We start from the raw sequence: 22,945 nt of genomic DNA, 5'->3' as shown, positions 1-22,945 counted from the left end.
AAAAGTAAATTAAAGATACCAAGAAATTATATTCTTGGTTTGATCCTTTATCCAAGTGTAAGCAAAGTTTTTGCATGAAGTATCTTCGTGACTGGGCTATTTGTATATTTGCCTTATGAGACGTCAATAAAGGTTGAAACTGTCTGGGTAGTGGCCATTCCCATATTAATATTCCATAGCATTATGGAATACTAAGGGGATGTGCTTTATATTATGGGTTACTAAGCAATGGTTGTGAACAAATTAGCTTCTATATACAAGTAGCCAGTCATGAAGATACTTCATGTGCAAACTTTGTTTGCTTATACTTACATAAAGGATTAAACCAAGAATATAATTTCTTGGCATCTTTAATTTATATGACCAAGTGTAAAAACTTTCATCATGTACAAAAGTTCTAAAAATAATCAAAAGCAAAGCAGCTTTCAGAAGTGAACTGCACTCAAATGTACAAATATTACTCAAGAAAAAAAAAAGTTTGAAAACAAGAACCAAACCCTGAAGACTAAGTGCAAAAATTTGAAGAAAACACAGAATGTTTCAGTTAGAGAGTTACATGGTGAAGCAGTATTGCAAGGATAGAAAACAATTGTTAAGTCAGAGTGAAACAAAATATTAAAGAAAATTACATTTCACTCGGACTTAACATCGTTATCACTCTCTTAAAAGAATTAATGATTTATCAGAAATGTAGACGCACTTGTATAGAAATTTTACCTTTAGTTTTATATCTTATCTTATTTTGTAATATGAAATTTCATTATAATTTTGGTGTATAGCTGCTTAGTCTCAGATACTATGTAAATAACTAACCATTTTGCTGGGTGAGAGATAATAACCAAAATGTGAAATGGCCGACTTCAAAAACATGTAGCGAGAGTACAGGTACATCTGTTATGTAGCAAGGTGGCCCCCCCCCCCCCCCAACATGACGCTACGAAAGTTATGAGAGGATTCCGTGAGCAGCGCTTAGTGCCGTGGAGAACATATGACATAGATATCAGATGACGAATGAGAAAAGTGGCACGGCGTTTTAAAGGAGCGGTAACGCTACGCACAAGGCTTTTAGACGTTTTCTGCTGCATTCTTGTGCCTCGGAAGTCCGGCTGGTATGGAGCCTCCACGTGGGTTTCCTTTGTTCGAGGAAGTTACGACCAAATGACCAAGGGAACTTACCAGTCGCAAACAAAAGCCCAGCAGATCATGATAGTGGAAGACTACAGAAATCTTCCAATATGAAGTATAGAGAAAATTCGTAAAGAGTATCCAGTAAAGTGTGAAGTGAAGCGGTCAACGTAGGTAGATATCTGATGAGGTACTGAAGCGGTTAAAGTAGCATACCAGCAAATTGGTAAGGTGAAAACTTTATGTCTTTTAACTAATGGAGTTGAATAAGAAGATTTTATTGTATGTGCTACTAGAGACTCTTTGTAATGTTAAGTGATAGATTTAAGAAAGAAATAGAACATTATCTCATGAATGTACCTTGAGAGAGATATACAAGAGTTCTTAATTAGGCCTGAGATATATGTAAATTGATTAAGATTTGTCAGAGAAGATTGTGAATGGAATTTGCTATATATTAAGAATGAGATTTGATCGAGTAGAGTGATACAATGAGACTAAGTGATAAAATGTTATTAATTAGGTTTCTCAGATAGAAATTATGGAAGGGATAAATAACTGTATGTAAGTGCTAATGCTGTACCAAAATTTTATTGAATGATTAACTCAGTGCTTTAAAGTGTATTATATGTATTCTACTTGTAATTAAAATGTTTTGTTTAAATATAAATGTTGTCTTGCCTGTACTTAGATCCTACTGCACTTGCTCATAAAATATAGCGAACCTCGAAAGGCGGGAAAATTAGATATTATCAGGTCATGACTGCAAGTTTAAAATTTATAAATGACAAGAGTGAATGCTGACTGGATTCTAACTCCTTGGTCTTACATGTTTAGTATATCCTAGGATTCAGGGTGGCGCAGTGTTAATAAATAAATTTTCTCTGAATTTGAAAAGGGAGATAGAACCAGTGCTGAGACAAAGAAATAGGCATCCGCCATTTGCATTTCTTTGTCTCACAGAACAACAACTCACTCTCGTCAGGGATTTCAGCCTAAGTAATAAGTATATTGAGATAGAAGTTAAAAGATAAATGACATTAAAAGGGTGATAAGAAAGTAATAAGTAGGAATTAATTAAAGAAAGATACATTAGTGTGATTTATGCTTACAAGAGATAGAAAGAGCCTTTAAAACACAAGGGGACGCCACAACACAATCATGATGGATTCAAGAAGTTAAGGAGGTAGTCATGGAAAATAATAAATCATACTGAACACTCCTAAGAAAGTCAGCAGGTGTGTGAGAGAACACAGAAAAATGTACAAAAGCTGAAGTATGTGACCTAGTAACTACACAAGGCATGGGAAGACTTTGGTAAGAATACAGAAGATAAATATGAAGGTAACGAAATGTTCTAGAGGTTATGAACAAACAGAAATGAAGTAAAGATTACTGTAATAGGAATGAGAAGAGACAAAGATGATATAAAAATTGAAGATGATATTTTGGATGTCAGCAGTAAAAAAGAACAATGGCGGAAAATAGTCAATAGGAATTGTAAAGACAAATATACTTAAGGCAGAAAAAGTTATCAGAAACTGGAAACATTGAATGAAGGTAAAACAGATGACAATCAGAAATTATCAAATATATATGCATAAAAATTTTACACTAGATAACATGAAGGAAAGAGGTATTAAACTTGAAATTAAAATGAAAGACACTGCTAAATAAATTCCAGTACAGGTCTTCAGGATTTTTTTTTATCTAAAATCTTTTACAAGCTATAACAAATTTGGCATGAATTTGTTAGCTTTCAGGCATGTAAGCCTTAACAGGAAAAAGTACAGAAAGAAAAAACTTAAGAGAAATAACAAGACGGTTTTAGGCCAAATAGGGATTGACAAATTTTTACTTTAAGATAACAGTTGAAATATCACAGGAATAAAACAATGATCTTTATTTAAATGTGTGGATATGGAAAAGGCATAAAACAAGTACTAACAAGAAAAGAGCAGTTCAAAATGCCGTGTAAACAGGAATGGAGAGTAATAATCCTATGTATTTTAATTATAAATCAACGTTAGAACTGGATGTGATACATAATGATGATTTGATGTAAAATCAGGTATGTGCACACTATCTCCACTCTTATTCAAGATATTATGAAGGAAAGTAATATTAAACTTGATATCAAAAATGTAGATATTAAGTGCTTCGTGCAAGTGATTATAACCTCCTAAATAAATACAATACAAGTCTTCAGGAACTCTTTAATAAATTGAATAACTGTGATAACAAATTTTGCATGAAAATCAAAATAAAAAAAATACTAAAACTATGAAAAACAGGAAAGAACATAAAAACATTAGCTACTTCTTGAATGGAGAACCCATAGAAAAAGTAAAATATTTCACTACTTCGAGATGTAAGGCATTTAAGCACAATTTTTAGTGATGATGGGAATTATATATGAATAAGGACAATGGAATAAGTAAAGCTGGTATGGTGAGAAGCAAGTTGAATAAATTTATATGGAATAAGAAATTATCCAAAATATTAAACTAGCAGTATACAGAAGACAGTGTTGAAACCAACTTTAATTTATGAATCTGAGTTGGATTAAACAACAGTTCATCAAGGAATAGAGATCACAGTTGGCCTCTAGTCTTTTGAGGAAGATGAAAGTTTTGAATATGACATTAATCATAGAATCATATGAAAAGTGAAATTATTAAAAAGGGACTTCACTGAAGAATTTGTACAGAGGGCTTATCTAAGGTGGTATGGTTACATAAACAGAACTAGAAATGGAAGATGTGTAAAACATTTTTTTGTTGCTAGGATAGCAAACAGGAAGACCCGAATCCAGAATCTTGTTGGTTCGTTGGTTGATTTATGGTTTACCTGCAAAAGGATGGCAAAGGTCATACTGTGTCAAACCTAAGGTTATGTGGCAGTACTCAATAAATATATTAGATGGGCTGTTGAAGATCAAAATATATATTCTGACAACGTTGGAGACTTAGCAAATAACAGACTAATTTGGAGAAAAATTATATTCATGATATACTATTATACTATCATGTACACCCCTTCAAGTATATATCAGACATTTTGTAAATTATTATTTTTTTTTTTTTTAAATTCATCATCAAATTCCTGACATACACAATTGGGGTGTACAGGATATGAAGGGTATTACAACTTCAAACTTCCTTCCTCACTCAAATGATAATTTTCCCACTTATAACTTATCTGACAAGACTCCAATATTATCAGATCTTATATTTCAGTCTTCTACTGCACTTCTTACTCTAATAATTCAACGAGATTTTGGTCTTCATCAGGGTGTTTTTCCTGCCAAAGAACACTTGTTTTGCTAGACCTCCCCTCTCACATTCTACTAAAGGTGACCACCTTAGATTAGCTCTGTAACATATTCTTGAATGCTAACAATGTCAAGTTCTTTCCTAATATCTTCATTTTTCATATGACACTGCCATTGATGCTGTCTAGTCACTCTCCTAATCTTTCACAGAAACTTATATATAGCTAGTTTAAGTGTTTTTAACTAATTTCTCTCTTATTTCATATAAATATATTCATTTGATTTCCTACCATACCAACTTTGCAAATTCTGTTGTCTATTTCCATATTTAAATTATCTTAACTAAAAATTGTGCCTAAAGAGCAGAAATGTTTCACTTGTTTTATAGGGTTTCTCCATTCAGGATGCAGTTGATATCTTCAATATTTCTGCCAATTTTCATTGTCTTTTTATTGATGATAAAATGACAAATACAGAAGTGTTTTTTTTGTAATTTTTTTGTAATATCAATCAGTTTTCATGTCACCTTTATAATGTTTCCTTTTACTGTGCTCTTTCCTCTATTTCTAAGTTTTTCAATAGCCTCTAGAAATTTTGCTACTTTCCTGATACCAATCTTCAATACTCTTGCCAAAGTCTTTCAGTACAATGTTAAGCTATGTGTAAAAATAGCTTAGCTTTCTTATATTTTTTTCTCTGAGCACATAATGACTAATTCGCTGTGAACATTTTATGCATTTTTTTCTTTTCTCTTTAACTTTCTCAGTCAACCATGGAGTTCTGCCTCTTCTTCCCTAGGTAACTTTACCATATGCCTTTCTAGTTGAATTAATCAATGTTTTCTTTGGAGTTGAGCGGTCTCCAAGGCTCGATTGTTTCAACCCTTTCATTTTTTCTGCAATATTTCTATATTAGAGTCGACAATTCATCTTGGAAAGCTGATTCACTTTGACTCTTTTTAAAACTTTCTTATATCCTCCTCAGGACTGGAGATCATTTCCTATTTCAAATCTGCTACATATTCTTCTATCCTGAATAGGCATGAAGATATTACTATCAACAATCACACAGTCAATGAGACTTATTTCATGCATCTTCTCTCCATGTGAATTTATGCGCATCATTATGTTTTAACATGGTGTTATTAATAACTAGTTCATGTTCTGAACAGAAACCCAGTTGATACTTACCACTATTATTAGCTTTGCTCTTTTTTTTTTCAAACTCCCCCCAAACATTTCTATGTTTTCTATTCTGCTGTTTATATCTCCAACAAGGACCAATTTTTCTTTTTCCTTTATGACAAATGCCTTTTCTAACAACTCAAAAAATTCCATATCATAGTGTATCCATTCCCTTTATCCAACTCAGCAGTAACATTATTATAAAATGAGCATATTGCTCAGGCATGAACTCTCTTTAGTAAACTGTGCTGCAAAGTACATATTGTTTGTCGACCCAAAATCTTTATAATTATTTCAGAGATACTGATAGGTCAACAGATACATCAGTCTTTGCACTACACCACAAGGTGAGGTGCAAAGGAATTATCATATTCTTTCCATTGTGTGAAATCTTTCTTGAGCTATGACTCAAATTATACAAACATGTTAGGGGCCTAGCCAGTTTGGCTGAACGTTCCTTTAGCACATGTGCTGATATCCCATCTGCCCCAAATGCTGAATTCTTATCTAGGTTATACAACAACTTTAGAACCTCCTTCTCATGCACCTTTAAATCTCCATGCAGTGTAGTCGATATCTGAATGCATTCAGATATCGCATTTTCCCGTGCGCTGTTGATATCCCTTCCTTTCAACAACTGACAGTATGGAACCAAAGATAATGTTCTCCTAAGTTTGTCATAATATCCAAATTTGTAGTTCATATAACCTATAACTGATTGGAAGATTCATACAGTTGGCTACTTCCCAGGTCAGCACAGCATATCACTGTTGCCAATATGTGGCAAAACAGTCACATTTTAAACTGAGACATCTTCTGATGCTATGATCAAATCTAACTCTTTTGTCCTTGAGTAGCTTCTTTCATATGCTGTTTGAGAAAGTTGTCATGCAACAGATCAGTAAATTCTACTTTATTCTTCTCATGAGTTTTTCTGCTACCCAATCAATATTTGGATAATTTAAGTCACCCATAATAATTACTCATTAGGGTAATTTGGTACCAATTCTTTATCCTAGCAACTGAACCTGCAGGTCTATAGTAACATCCCACCATGTATTTCATCCTGATAGCTTCCCCTTCATACCACATAGCCTCGAACTCAGTGATACACATGACGATACTACCATTATTGCTTTCATGTGTTTTTATCCTAACTGGACTCAGATCATCAGATATTAATAGTACCCCCCCCCCCCCACTCTCCTATCATTCCTAAAAATATTATATCCTTTGCACTTGATTCCAGTTACGACATCCATTTCTGAGACCCAGGCTTCACAAATGCCAATAATTTTAGGCTACACTGTATTCACCAAAGCAACAAACACAACCACAAGTTCCCTCCCTTGCTTTTCTTATACTTAAATCTACAGTGTCTAGTCAAATTCGACAACTTTCTCTTTTCAATACCCAAACACTCAAAAGACTAAAATCCAAAGTGTAGTCCATCCATTCAGCAGATTCATAACCATGCTCATTGATATTCATATCATTATTATGTCTACAAATCTTAGCTGCACTGACATACACATCATCAGCATTTCTCCAAAATCTAGTTTCCCTGACTCAGTGCATTAGGTCTAATTTCAGTAAAGGACTTCTATAGGCATCTGATGGCAAATCAATTCAAGCGCAGGCCACCCCTCTTATACAAATCTTTCCTACCATCAAAATCACTCTACACATCCAAAAACTCACACCCATTTTTTCTATGTAACCTGTGCATTGAATCATTTGATATCATTGTCCTCCTTCTAAACTCATTACTATTGTATCTCGTAATAAAATAACCATTTTTACTTTCTTACCTTTCTTTTTCATTTCTTCCATTAAGTCTTCATATCCTATGTCATACTACATTTGCCATTAAATCGTTACTTCTGACTAGCACTATAATCTGTTTTACTATTGCCTTTATTACATTCTTTATTTCAGCTCCTAGGAAGCTTGATGTAGTGACTCTTTTAGTAAGTGTAAATTTAATTATCAAATCACCATATACCATAGAAAGAATATCCACTACCAAAAGAAGTGAATAAATACAGATCACAGAGAGAGAGAGAGAGAGGCAGAACAGTTGCAAGATGGAAAGACCAATGAAGCTAGAACAGTCAAATACCTAATACTTCTATTATACATTAAGGATTTAATCCCTCTATTAAGGATGAAAGAATATGGCCATGCAGAAGAGGGAACACTTCAATGGTCAAAAAGTTTGCTGCATGTTAGGAGATTGTAGTACCCCCCCCCACACACACACACCAAATACCAATAAAAATCTACTAAAGAAAACTCAGTCTCTACACAAGCTGAGTATTCATTACACATCAAGTGCTTGTATGCGAAGAACCACACACATTACATAAAACATATGGAAAAACTAGAGGCAATATTGACTTGAAATATTTAGTGCCATTCATAGAATAAAATTTGAAAATAGCAAAAAGAAACTATTACCGTTAATTCTTCACATTCTCTTAATAAACATGTTTTATGGGTGTCAGCATTAAGTTCTTCCTTTTCCTGCATGAGAAAAAATAAATAAAATAAAGAATAACTGGAGTGAAAATTGTAACAACCACAAAAAAGGACTAGTTCCAGATAACTCATATCATAATTATCAATCATAGAACTTTTATTTACAACTTTCTTTACATAAATCAAACTTGAGTATAACTCCATTAGTTATATAACATTAAAAATGAAATGATGGACATAAATGATAACATATTTCCATTGAATTACTCATTTTATCATCATCAGAGACTTCCAGGAAGTCTCGGACTCATCATGAGAGGCTATGTATTCACTCATCATTCATCATATCTTCTCTTGTATTCACTCTCACTAAATGCACTCACCATTTCAACAGGCAAACTGTAGCTCTCACCCATTATATAACACATACAAACTCAACTTCCATGAATGCTCCTTGTCCTCTCAGCATCTTCCATATAACAAAAAATTTCAGTAGCCTATAACACCATTTCAGAAGTTACAGGCCACTTGACATCTTTCTCCTGTTTACCAGTGTCTGGAGTTCACATGCTCTGCCCTTATAGTATACATTCCATAATCCCAAAACAACTCCTCTTCAGATTCTCCATAGCTTTTCCTCTGAATCCAGGAGACCAAATCTTCACATAGTAATCCTCAATGTAGTCCTATCAAGGGATCTTGCAAACAGGCAAAATGAATTCCTTATATTTACACATCAGTGTTTGTTTCAGCTTTGCAATTATCCTCAGAGTTGTAGTTGTTATTTTTGCTATGTGACCTTAGGACTACAATTTCCTGTCTACCATAGCTCCAAGATCTCTAGCCTCAGTTTCTCCAAGAATTACTCACCAATAGGTCCACAACATTATAAAATTTTAAAACCGTATAAAAATATAGTATATAATATAATAATATATTTATAGCATATATAACATAAGAATTATGGGACACCCCTGTATGCTGTTGAAAATTTCATCCCACCAAAGTGCACTACCATTACTTTACAATTATTAACATTGAACTGATAGCCATCATCATTTTCCCATAGTTCCAACCTATTCAAGTCATTCTGTAAGTTATGCATATCAACAACATCCCAATTAATTGCTCTCTCTCTCTCTCATATATATCTATATGTGTGTGTGTGTGTGTGTGTGTGTGTGTGTGTGTGTGTGTGTGTGCATGCGAATCATAAGTAAACAGTTGAACATATCCTGTCCTTACCTTCCCAACATCAATAATGTACAAAATGAACAATGGTCCAAGGACTGATCTCTGTGGTACACTAATAGTCAACTTAAATCTAGAAGACTCGTCCACCATATAACTTTCTGATGATATCCTGTCTGTCAGAGTATCATCAGTCATCCTCTTATCAAAGTCAATAGCTTATATCCCAGTCCTGTATACAATCTTCATGCAATGTAAAAAGTCATTCATGCAATATTCTGTCAAATTCCTTAGCAAAATCCAACAGCATCACAATCAAGCTACTGATACTATCTAACTCAGCCAGAACATTATTATAAATTATGAGCAACTTACTCAGACAAAATCTTTGTTTAGTAAGCCCATTTTGTTCCTTGCAAAGTATATCTCATCTGTCAACCTATTTCTGTATGCAAGTTCTTACCAGCCTTTCTAAAATCTTCACCACCACTCTACAAAGATACTGATAGGTTGGTAGTTGACACATGACTTTTTACACCACCTTCTACAACATGATCGTGTAAAAAGTATTATACGTTCTTTCTATTACCGTGGGATTCTTGCATGAAAAAAGACAACTTATATAACCAGGTTAAGGGACTAACCAGTTCAATTAAATATTCCATTAGCATGCACTGCTGATATTCTTATCATTCAGTAACTGACGATGTGGAACTGAACATAGTATTGAGTTTGTCATAATTTCCAGATGTGCAGTTCAACATGCAACCTAATTGGGACATCCATATATTTAGCTATTTCCCAGGCCATAAAGCCTGATCACTGGCATAAACTGGAGGTAAAACAGTCACATTCTTAACCGAAACTTCTGATGTTATGATCAAATCTAATGCTCTTTGACCTTGAGTTCCCTCTTTTATGTGCCACTTGAGAAAGCTGTCTCTCAACATCTCAAGAAACTGTCCTTCATTCTTACAAGTTTTCTTTGCTATCCAATCAATTTCAGAGAATTTAAAGCACACAACGATTACATTTAATACCTATTAAACTGACCTACCAGGTCTGAAGTGACACCTTACCATATATGCCATCTTGTTTAATGCCACTTCATATCAGATAGTTTCAAACTCATTGCTAAATGGAACATTATTACTATTGCCTTTATCTGGCGTTTTTCATCCCACAAGCAAGCAAACCGGCCCCCTGAACACACACACGGATCTACAGCTATAAACCTAACCCCCCGTGAGGGGACTCAACTTGCCCCAATAGGGATGGGGAGAAAAATGGAGGAAACTCCATACGAATAAATAAATAAAATTACTATTGCCTTTTTGAGATTCTACCCTAACTGGAAGCTAATTACCTGATACCATTTGTAGTACTGCCTTCTTGCCTATCTCTTCTGTTCTTTCTAAAAATACTATATCTTCTACACTCAATTCTAGTTAAAACATCAGATTCTGAGAGGCTAGGTTTCACTACTACCAATAATCTTAGGACAAAACCCCTTTATTCCTTAAATTAAAGATGCCAAGAAATTATATTCTTAGTTTAATTCTTATCCAAGTGTAAGCAACAAAGTTTGTGCAGGAAGTATTTTCACAACTGGGCTACTTGTATATAGAAGCTAATGACTTAACATCGATTGTTTTAGTATCCCATAATGCAAATCACAAGTGCTTTTGGATGCATGTAATGCTATGCATTATGGGAAGGGCTACTACCCAGATCAGTTTTGTCCTTATGCTCCTGGCATTTAAGTGCAGGCATCACAATAATCACTGGCTTTTTATTTGTAAACTTACATTTGCAATCAGCTTGGCTGAGTTATGCAACTTTCTCTTCAGTCTCCACACACGCAAACACACTCAAAAAAAAGTCCAAATCTGATGTGTACACATCTGCCACTAGACCAGATTTACAATTAACATCGCCATAACTTAGTCACTTAATACACACACACACATTCTCATTATTCTTCCTATGATGAACTGGTTTCTCTGTGCATATGGTCTCATCCTAATAAATCCAGCCATTCAATACCATACCAATAATTTTCACTCGATCACTTCTTCCAGTAACTCTTTCATATTCTTTTTCTCATACTTTATCATCAGTAAAATCAACTGTTTCTAGGAGAACCATCATCTCTATTACTTTACCTTATTTTTCTGTTTCTCAACTGCATCTATCACATCCGTAATTTTTGTTCCCAGGAAACTTGAAATAGTAATTCCATCATCGAGTACAAATTTAGAGTGAATCATAGCAACACATTACTTGTTTTTTTTTCTTATATTCTTTGACTTACTTTATTATCACTAACATCTGTTCTCTACTACTGAGTCAAATGTCTAATAACTGAGAAATTTCAAGTCAAATTATTAATTCAAGGGGCTGAAGCTGCCTAATTTTTTAATTTCAACAAAAATGAGTTATTTATCATATGTCTTTTAGATGGAATATTATTTTACATCCTATTAAACAGTGATATAATTAAAAGGATTTTATAATATCATCATCATCATCAAATTCCTGACATTTACCCTCAAGAGGTGTACAGGATATGATAGCACTAGATGAAAAATTTACATTACTAACTTCCTATCTACAATTTTCCTCAAAATCAATCTGTTACCTGTCAAGTCTCCAATATTATCAGATCTTATATTTCTATCTTCTAAGGCACTTTTTACTGTATCAATCCACCTATATCTTGGGCTTCCATTGGGTCTTTTTCCTGGCAACCTGGCAGAGAGCACTTGTTTTGCTAATCTTTCCTTTTCATTCTGTTTAAGTGACCATGCCACGTGTGTTAGCATCCAGGAATACTAACAATGCTAAGTTCTTTCCTAATATCCTCATTTTTAATATGATATTGCCACTGATGCCATCTGTTCACACCCCTAATCTTTCTCAGGACTCTCAATATCTGTGGTCTCTAGTCTCTGGTCAATTTTTTTTTTGGTTTATTTTTATCAGAGCTCCCAGATCCATAATTAAAATTGGTTTAAACATTGTCGTGTATACAGCTAATTTAGTGTTTTGACAAATTTCTCTCTTATTCCATATAAATTTATTCACTTGACTTCCAATCATACCAACTTTGTTGATTGTTATCTATTTCCATATTTAATTTACCATCTTCACTAAAAATCGTGCCAAGTAGCTGAAATGTTTTACTTGTTCTATGCATTCACCATTCACAATGCAGTTGATATTTTCAATGCTTCTGCCTATTTTCATTGTCTTTGTCTTGCTACTGCTGATCTTCATACTAAATCTATTACAACAGTTATTCAATTTAGCAGGGAATCTTGCAGACTTGTAGTGGATTTATTTAGAAGTATAACATCGTCCGCATAAAGCAAAGAGCTGAGATTAACATCTTCCATTTTGATCAGGTTTAATACCACTTTCCTTCATAACGTGATCCATATAGATAATAAATAACAAAGGAGATAATGTACATCCTTGTCTGACACCAGATTTAACATAAAACCATATTCCTGTACTTCAATTCTCAGGATTTTATAATATAATATATTAAATTTAAAAATAATATAATTTATATTTAGCAGTGTGCAGAATTTTTACCATTTCAGAGGGTTTTAAAAATTAAACAGTTTATTTCCATAACACTTGTGTGGGGGAAAAAACTGCCTTAGAGTTTGCAAAAAAAGTGAGGGCCAAATAAAAATTTGAAATTCTTATAAGACATATTCATATTAGAAATTATGGAACTTTACAACCGTGTTATAAATAACTCTTAATTTCCCAATGTTTCGATCTTCATATTAAGATCATCATCTGGACAAATACAGGACAAGCTGAGTTACATTACATACAGTAAGCTAGAGAATTTCCTCTATATATAGTATGTTACAGGTGCATGTGCATCCTGTTTCCCCTATATATGGTATGTTACAGGCGCACAATTCCTATCAGACAAAAAAGAACATAAATGACACATTAAATATAATAATTAAGGTGAAGCTGGCCTTTCTGATCATGCCCTGAACACTTTACATAGAATTCACTGGAAAAGCACTAGTTGTCTACATCACACCAAAACATGGTATGAATGCAAATTTAAGGAAGCCTGTGAGATTATTATCAACACCCCAACCTGAAAAATAATGATGGTCTAAAAATCCCAAACATACGGAAGGCACATATTCGACCCACAGAACCTTCCTCTCTAAGAGTAACTATAAACAGGACTGTAGTTAATCCAGGATCCTAAATCAAAAATAACAATTGTAATGCTAAAAATAGAACATCATTGTTACCGAAAGAAAACTATCTATAAGCAAGAATGTTTATTCATATTATCACAAATAGAATTTAACTTTATGTAATTTCTAAATAATAAATTTTTTTCTTCTTCACTAGAGGTCATGCCAGTAGAATAACCTATGATCAAATCATTGTTTCTCTAGTTTACTGTATGTAATGTAACTCAGCTTGTCCTGTATATTTGTATATGCTCCAGATGATGATCTTAATATGAAGATCAAAAGGTCAGGAAATTAAAAGTTATTTATATCACGGTTGTAAAGTCCATAATTTCTAATATAAATGCTGATCACTGTGCAACACTAAAAGAAAGGATTATGAGACATATTCTTAATCGATAGCTATAAAGCAAAAAAATCAGTTCCTCTTCTCTTTAGCGACTGTTCCAAAAGAAACTGTCAGGTCAGGTTAGGCAGAAAAAATCTATCCAGTTCTTTCTATCCTCCTTTCATGAACACTGTGCCATTTCAAGCTTCTCTTTTCTATATCTTCTCTTACCTTTTCAGTGGTCTCCTCCCCTCTCAAATTTCGTTTCATACATTCTTCTTGGTATTCTTTCAAAGTTCATTCTCATTAGATGTCCAAACCACTTCAAGAAAGAGTTCATAGGCATTTCCTTAAACACTTTTTAGCCATAAATTATTCCTAATGTTCACATTATATTACATGTGGATTGCTTGTATTATATTCATGTCTCTTTGTTAGTCTCCATATCTCTGCTGCATAAGTCAAAATAAAAAGAAAAGTAACTTTTGTTAATCAAAAACTTGCACTTAAGTGTGACTTCACTATTCCAAAGTAGTCTATTTACACTTTTGAAATCCTTCTCTGGTCTAAACTTTACATTACTATAAAGCATACTTTCCAGATATTTTAAATTTTCACTACTTCAAATCTTGCCCATTGAGTCTAACACCATTAATGTTTACATTTTCACTACAATTTTAAATCATGTGCTCCTCCTTGCTACTATTAATATGTAATCAATAGATCTGTATCATACTATTCCATTTGTTCTGCAATTCCTTTTCTGAATGTGCCCAAATCACTACATTATCTGCAAACATCTGATTCTATCCCTAAAGACAACACATTTTATAATGATAACAATGTCAAGTTCTATCTTTCTTTAATATTGTCATTTTTAATATGATACTGCCAGTGATGCCACCTGTTTGCTCCCCTAATCTTTTTTCCAGAATTCTCAAATTTGTGGTCTCCAGTCTTAGAATAATAACTTACAGCTTGAACACCATCTTCTTTACAGTTCATATGATACAAAATATAAAAAAGTGCGTTCACTAATTTCTCAAGAAAAGTCAATAAATCATCGGAATATAACGACGATCTGTGTTTAAATTATTTAAATCTGGGAAAAGACACATTAAGATGAAAGAAAAGAACTGTAACAAGACAAAACTATATGGAACACTAAAGACAATGCCAATAAGCTATACTGAAATCTTAATATGGTTGGGTTTTATATAAGTGAAATAAAGAAAAATAAATAACTCCAACCCTTCAAATACATTAACCAAACATCTTTCATATGATTCATAATATTATTTTTCTGTTTAGAAAAAGCCAACACAGATACCGGGAGACACTTACACCGACTGTCATACCATCACCAAACCCAATAATAAGGTACCCTTAAATCACCACAAATTCACATGGAGAGAAGAGGCAAGTAATAAGAAAAGTCTCATTGACTATGTTATTGTTGATAGTGATGTTTTCTCCCTGGTGCAGGACACCAGAGTGTACAGAGGATTTGAAATTGGAAGTGATCACTATTTAGTCTTGAGCAGGATAAAACTGAATTTCATATTGAAAATAATAACATGTAAGAAAGTTTTAAAGCGAATAAAAGTTGAGCAGCTCTCAGATGTGAACTGTAGACTAACAAAGATTATTGAAGAAAAAATGAAAGAGTTTGAGAACAGGAACCAAACCTTGGAGATTCAGTGGCAAGCCTTGAAGAAAACCCTGATTGATTCAGCCAGAGAGGCATGTGGTGAGGTTGTCTGCAAGGATAGAAAAATCAGGACTCCCTGGTGGACACAGGAAGTTAAAGAGGCAGTGAAGGAAAAGAAGAAATCATATCAAAAGTTCCTGGAAAATAAGTTGGCTTTTGCTCTTAGAGAATACAGAGACAAATGTAAGAAAGCAAAACACTGTGTAAAATTGGCTAAACAAAAGTCATGGGAGGACTTTGGCAAGAACATAAAAAATAAATATCAAGAAGGTGGTAAGATATTCTAAAGGTTGTTGAAGAAGCTTAGAAATGGAGGAAAGAGTGATGTAAAAGGAGTTAGAGATGATAAAGGTGACATGAAAACAGGAGAAAAAGATATCCTCGAAGTATGGAATAATTACTTCGAAAAATTGCTAAATGAAACAAGCAGTGAGAGCACAGTGGTAAAAAACACTAAACAGGCATACAGTCAGGAATACATATCCATACTTGAAGTAGAAAAAGCCATCAAAGGATTGAAATGTGGAAAGGCAGCAGGAGCAGATGTTATTCGACCAGAAATGCTGAAGTATGGAGGTATAAAAGTCTTACAGTGGCTGCACTGCATAGTTCAGAAAGCCTGGACAGAGGGACGAATTCCCGATGATTGGAGTTGAGCTCTAATAGTACCCATATATAAAAAGGGAAATAAAACTGAATGTGAGAATTAGAGCTTCATGTTGGAGGCTTAATGGATTTTTTTACAACACTCAAAAAGAATTAAAATAGAATTTAATACTTCCTATATTTCGTCCTAGTCACTAGGACATCTACGGGGATTACAAAAACACTTAATGTAACATGCACACACAAATCTTACAATACTAAGCCCAACCACGTGGGTGACACTAAAGTCCTATCTAGGTGGAGCGCTGGAATGTAAGGTGGGACCTCTGGTGATGAGTGTTTCCCAAATCTTCAGAAGCTTAATGCAGCCATATTTATTAAGATTTGGTTGGTTTCTGAGAGCTGCTGCAGCTTCTAAGAAAAGTCTCTCTTTCTTGAATTTGCTGTGGTGGAGCATGGTGGTTTTCTTCCATGATACACTGTGGGTGGTGTCCAGAACATGGTCAGCCAAGCCTGAATGGCCATAGTTGTGTTTACAGATGTAAGACGTGTTCCTCCAGGTGGATGGATGCTGATTTGCCTGTCTGTTCAAAGTACGCCAGCTTACAGGAACAGGGTACTTTGTAAACTCCAGGCAGCGAGAGATGATGGAGCTGATCTTTCATTGAACGGATAAGGGTAGCAAGTTTGCGGTAGGGCTTATATGATGTGTGTTGGCTGTACTTTTTTAGTATCTTGGCTATTTTATCAGATGTGCCACGGATGTAGGGTATGGTGATGGCATTTTTAAAATCTTGTTGACGAGAAGGACGGGGAATGGGGGAGGAACTGATTTTTTTTTGATGCTAGCATCAGGAACTGATTATTTTTTGATGCTAGCATTAAAAAAATAATCAGTTCCTCCCCCATTCCCCGTCCTTCTCGTCAACAAGATTTTAAAAATGCCATCACCATACCCTACATCCGTGGCATATCTGAAAAAAATAGCCAAGATACTAAAAAAAGTACAACCTACACACAGCATATAAGCCCTACCGCAAACTTGCTACGCTTATCCATTCTATGAAAGATCAGCTCCCTCCTCTCACGCTGCCTGGAGTTTACAAAGTACCCTGTTTCTGTAAGCTGGCGTACTTTGGACAGACAGGCAGATCAGCATCCATCTGCCTGGAGGAACACAAGTGTTACATCTGTAAACACAACTATGGCCATTCAGGCTTGGCTGACCATGTTCTGGACACCACCCACAGAGTATCATGGAAGAAAATCACCATGCTCCACCACAGCAAATTCAAGAAAGAGAGACTTTTTTTAGAAGCAGCAGCAGCTCTCAGAAACCAACCAAATCTTAATAAATATGGTTGCATTAAGCTTCCGAAGATTTGGGAAACACTCATCACCAGAGGTCCCACCTTACATTCCAGGCCACCTACTACCACCATTAGAGGGCGCTCCACCTAGATAGGACTTTAGTGTCATCCACGTGGTTGGGCTTAGTATTGTAAGATTTGTGTGTGCATGTTACCTTAAGTGTTTTTGTAATCCCCATAGATGTCGTAGTGACTAGGACGAAATATAGGAAGTATTAAATTCTATTTTAATTCTTTTTGAGTGTTGTAAAAAATCCATTAAGCCTCCAACATGATGTCCTCACAGCACTTAAGCCTCTACACACGAATGAGAATTAGAGGTATTTTCCTACTGAGTGTTCCTGGTAAGAATTATGCAAGTATACTTGAGAAACGGTTCAGAATGATTGTGGAAGGGAAGCTTGGTGAAGAACAAGCTGGATTCAGGCCAAATAGAGGCTGTCAGGATCAGATCTTCACTTTACGACAAATAGTTGAGAAAGCATGGGAATATAACAAAGATCTGTATTTAAGTTTGGTCGATCTGGAAAAGGCATATGACAAGGTGCCAAGAGAGAAGCTATTCAATACGCTACAATTATATGGTGTCAATGGGCCATTATATCAAGCAATACTTAGTCTTTATTTGAGTTGTAAGTCAGCAGTTTGAATTGAAGGAAGTACAGGAAGATGGTTTAATGTTAAATCTGGTGTGAGACAAGGATGTACATTATCTTCCCTCTGTTATTCATTATCCATATGGATCACATTATGAAGGAAAGTGGTATTAAACATGATATCAAAATTGGAGATGTTAATGTCAGCTCTTTGCTTTAACGATGTTATACTTCTAAATAAATCTGCTACAAGTTTGCAAGATTCCCTGACTAAATTGAATAACTGTTGTAATAGATATGGTATGAAGGTCAGCATTAAAAAGACAAAGACAATGAAAATAGGTAGAATTGTTGAAAATGTCAACTGTGTTGTGAATGGAGAACCTGTGGGACAAGTAAAACATTTCAGCTACTTAAGCACGATTTTTAGTGAAGATGGTAAATTAAATATGGAAATAGATAACAGAATCAACAAAGCTGGTATGGTAGGAAGTCAATTGAATAAATTCATATGGAATAAGAGAGAAATTAATCGGATCACTAAATTAGCTGTATACAAGACAGTGTTCAAACCAGTTTTAACTTATGAATCTGAGAGCTGGGTCAGAAGTAAAACATTTGACCAAAGACTTGAGACTACAGATATGAGAGTCCTGAGAAAGATTACAGGCGTGAACAGATGACATCAATGGCAATATCATATTAAAAATGAGGATATTAGGAAAGAACTCGACATTGTCAGCATCCAAGAATGCATTAGCAGAGCAAATCTCAGGTGGTATGGTCACTTAAACAGAATGGGCAAGGAAAGATTAGCAAAACAAGTGTTCTCTGCCAGGTTGACAGGAAAACGACCCAGAGGAAGATCCAGATATAGGTGGATTGATATGATACAAAGTGCCTTAGAAGATAGAAATATAAGATCTGATAATGTTGGAGTCTTGACAAGTAACAGACTGATTTGGAGGGTAATTGTAGATAGGAAGTTAGTAATGATGTAAATTTTTCATGTAGTACTATCATATCCTGTACACTCCTTGAGGGTACATGTCAGGAATTTGATGATGATGATGATGAGGTATTTTATAGCATCAGGACACCCCATGAGATTCCCAGAGACATACATCCCCTGAATCATAATGTTAATGCATCCTCCTGTTTCTGTTAAATCATGACAGTGAGATTATTCCCATCCACGGGTTTTCACAATCACCATCTAAGCAACACAGCTGGAAAGGAGATGTATCTGAAAAGGCAATTTTTCAGATGATTTGCATTGTATCAGTCTTCGATGGAACCAACGATGTCTCTTTCAGATGCAAACTGTCAAGAGTCATTGATAATTAAGCATAATTAAGCTACTACAGAAACACACTGAGCAGAGCACAGGATAGTAGTCTAAGCCATTGTTATACCATGGTTAAATTCTGGATTTCCATGATTTGCTGGTCCAGTGATGGGTGCCCATGAATGGCAGAGCAAACGTTTTGCAAATTATCATTCTACTATTGGAACAACTTAACTGTAGCACTCTGCAAACAGCCTACAATATTACTAGTTTCCTGTATACCTGTCAACCAGTATCCTACAATATGTAGGATACTGGTTGACTGGAGGGATGTAATATAATCAAAGTTGATTATATTACATCCCTCGCCCATGTTGATCAGCAACTAATGTCACACATCTCCAGTATAAATGTATACTGGCTTTTACTATGAGTGCCACCTGTAAGGAAGAATGGACAACTATGAAGTAATACGGTTGGTTATATATTTTGACTGTACTGTATTATGTATGTGTTCACAGTTGATACTGCTGTTTTTGCTTACATATAAATAATTAAACCTCAGCATTACTGACTAATGATTGCTAGTCAGACAATTCAATCACTACTGACAAATTTATCAGAATCAATAATGGGAATGAAAAGCCCTCGTATCAACAAATTCAAGCAATAATTAAGGCACTAATAAAGTATCTTAAACTAAAGAATCATTTTTAAATTTGGGGATCAGTAAAGAAGTCAAATAGGTTTACGAGTCTGCGTGATATAATAATAAGAATTCTGTTTTACACTATCATAATTACCAGGCAAACTTCACACTCCCCACAATCCTCATCTTGTTGACAGCCTGAACATATGCCACAACTGACGCGTTTCATCTTTGGTTGGGAAGCTTTCTTTTTCAATTGCTGTTGAACTTTTCGATTGTATAAAGTTTGCTGCTGTTTTAGACGCCTCTTGTGTTTAATTTGATGAAACTGTTTCCGTTTCATTTGCTGAAGCTGCTTTTGTTTCATCTGTTGCTGCACTAATCTTTTCTATAAAGATAAAAATTTTCTTCTATATTTAGAATTTAAAACATTAAACCTCACTTTAAAAGCAAAATCAAAAAATATATTTATAACTTTCATAGAATTCCTGCTATTATTTAAAATTTTAAATTAATAGTTCTTCAACCATCAGTAATATATTCCTATTAACATATGGCAGTTTTTTTCTTAAAAAACAGGAGGATGAAAAACCGATTACATATCTAAACTACATGGGGGGGGGGGGGGGAAGACTGGTATCTAATTTATGACTGGCTTCAAGTAATTCTGACCACAAAAAACTTGTTTATATGAGGAGGGAGGTGCTGAAAAGTTCTGATAAACACCTAGAACAAACATGATATTAAAACAACTGATATAACCACAAGAAAGAACATATCTTAAAACCCTTTAACTCACCATGTTTCATCAAATTGTAATAATTTGTTCTTTTTCTTTTAGGATATATAAGAAGACATATCATAGGTTTTTGAAGAAATTCGAAGACAGAGAGGTGCAGGCTGTCATCAAGTTTTCCGTGCTGCAAGAAAAGTCTGCAAATGAGATTCACCAGACTTTGTACGAGACTTTAGAGGACTGGATCCCAACATACCCAACAGCTGCCAGATGGGTGGGCAAGTTTAAAACTGGGCATCTTATTAGAGAACAGATGCCTCCAGGTCAGGAAGACCTTTCACAACAATCACACCTGAAAACATCGATGCAGTGCATGCCATGATCCTTGATGATAGATGAATACCAGCAAAAAACATTGCAAAGACTGGGGATATCCAGGGAATGAATGCCAACCAAAAGAGAGAACGTGTGCTGTTATCTCAAGGAATTTTGGTTTATTTTGAGAAATCAGGTGCAATTATTTTGGCTTGTATTGTGACTGTTGATGAAACGTGACATCATCACTATGACCCAGAGACCAAGCAACAGTCAATGGAGTGAGACACAAAGGTTCTCCATGGTCAAAGAAGTTCTAAACCCAAAAGTCAGCAGTGAAGGTTCTTGCCAATGCTTTTGGGATATGGATGGTGTAATCCTAACCAAGTAGGATTACAAATTTTACCTCAAAAAAAGGTGAAACTGTTACAGCAGCTGTTTATTCAACAGCTCTGAAAGAATTGAAGGGGGTACTAAAGGAAAAACGCCATGGGAACTGAGCAGAGGCATGTTGCTTTTGCAGGACAATGCACCTGCTCACACTGCTCATGAAACCCAACAGACAATACACAACTTGGGCTTTCAATGTCTGCTTCACCCAACCTATTCACCAGACCTGTCCCCATCTTACTATTTCCTATTCCTAAATTTGAAGAAACACTTGAACGGAACAAAATTTAACACAGATGAAGTCATATCTGCAGCCGAGGACTGGTTTGTGCAACAAGGAAAGACTTTTTTCCCTCAGAGGATTGCAAATAATGACTTACAACAGTGTTGTAACAAGTGCATAACACTTCATGGGGAACATGTAGAATAATACGAGGTATGGCTATTAAATAACGAGACTGGTTGCAAAAATGTGGTTTAATATTACAATTGTATAACTTAATTGTTATCCCCTTCGACATACTCCCCTCCTCTATCTATATGGCGTTTCATACGAATTTTCCATTGTTGTAAGCAGTGCTGCATGTCTGCTTCAGTAGCACTGCCGTTTTTCTCCTTTACCTTATCCACTGACTGAAAATGGGTGCCCTTCAATTCAGATTTCAACTTTGGAAAAAGGTAAAAGTCGCATGTAGCTAGGAAAATGGATGGTCCAACACTGGGATCTTTTTATCAGCCAGATAGTGCTTTACAGACAGTGCACTGTGGGCTGAAGGGTCCTAATGCAGAATCCAAGCATTGTTCTTTGAGATTGGGTCTCTTCTTCCTCACTCATTCTCGCAAAACCTCAAAGTAATCATGTTGGTTAACTGTCTGACCAAAGGTACCCATTCAACCATTACGACGCCATTAATATATGTTAAAAAAAAAAAAATGATCAGCATTACTTTCAGTTTCGAACTGTCTGTAAAGCAGTATCTGGCTGTCCAAGAAGATCCAAGTGTTGGACCATGAACCTTACTCGCTGGACTTAGCTCCATGTGACTTATCTTTTTCCAAACCTGAAATCCACATTGAAGGGCACCCATTTTCAGTCAGTGGATGAGGTAAAGCAGAAAATGGTAGCGCTACTGAAGCAGATAACACCTGATGACTTGCAGCACTGCTTCCAACAATGGAAAATTCGTATGCAATGGTGTATAGATAGAGAAGGGGAGAATGTTGAGGGGGATAACAATTAAGTTCAACATCATCAAATTCAAAGCCATGTACCCTCAAGAGGTGTACAGGATATGATAGTACTACATGAAAAATTTACATCATTACTAACTTCCTATCTACAATTTTCCTACAAATCAGTCTGTTACTTGTCAAGACTCCAATATTATCATTATCAGATCTTATATTTCTATCATCTAAGGTTTGGTTGACATACACTGTCAACAAAATACACAAAGATT

At 35.0% G+C, this 22,945-nt stretch overlaps 1 protein-coding gene across 2 annotated transcripts in view; it reads right to left on the bottom strand.

The window, feature by feature from the left end:
• The window catches only part of LOC150099985 (uncharacterized), a 308,484-nt gene that overhangs the window by 196,482 nt on the left and 89,057 nt on the right, over positions 1-22,945 (bottom strand). Inside the window, exons 7-8 of one of the 2 annotated variants that reach the window (XM_090402298.1) lie at positions 20,199-20,432; positions 8,044-8,109 (exon numbers count right to left, since the gene is read on the bottom strand). In XM_090402298.1, coding sequence (XP_090258424.1) covers positions 8,044-8,109; positions 20,199-20,432 — 300 coding nt within the window. The remainder of the gene's footprint in view (positions 1-8,043; positions 8,110-20,198; positions 20,433-22,945) is intronic. The other variant, XM_090402299.1, reaches the window with a different exon arrangement.

This window comes from Typopeltis vanoorti, chromosome 13 (genome assembly GCF_054136105.1).
Source record: "Typopeltis vanoorti isolate ZY-2024b chromosome 13, IOZ_Tvanoo_1.0, whole genome shotgun sequence".
Taxonomy (NCBI): Eukaryota; Metazoa; Arthropoda; class Arachnida; order Uropygi; family Thelyphonidae; genus Typopeltis; species Typopeltis vanoorti.
Note: the sequence above shows the minus strand (reverse complement) of the source record. Positions and strands in the feature narration are given on the sequence as shown.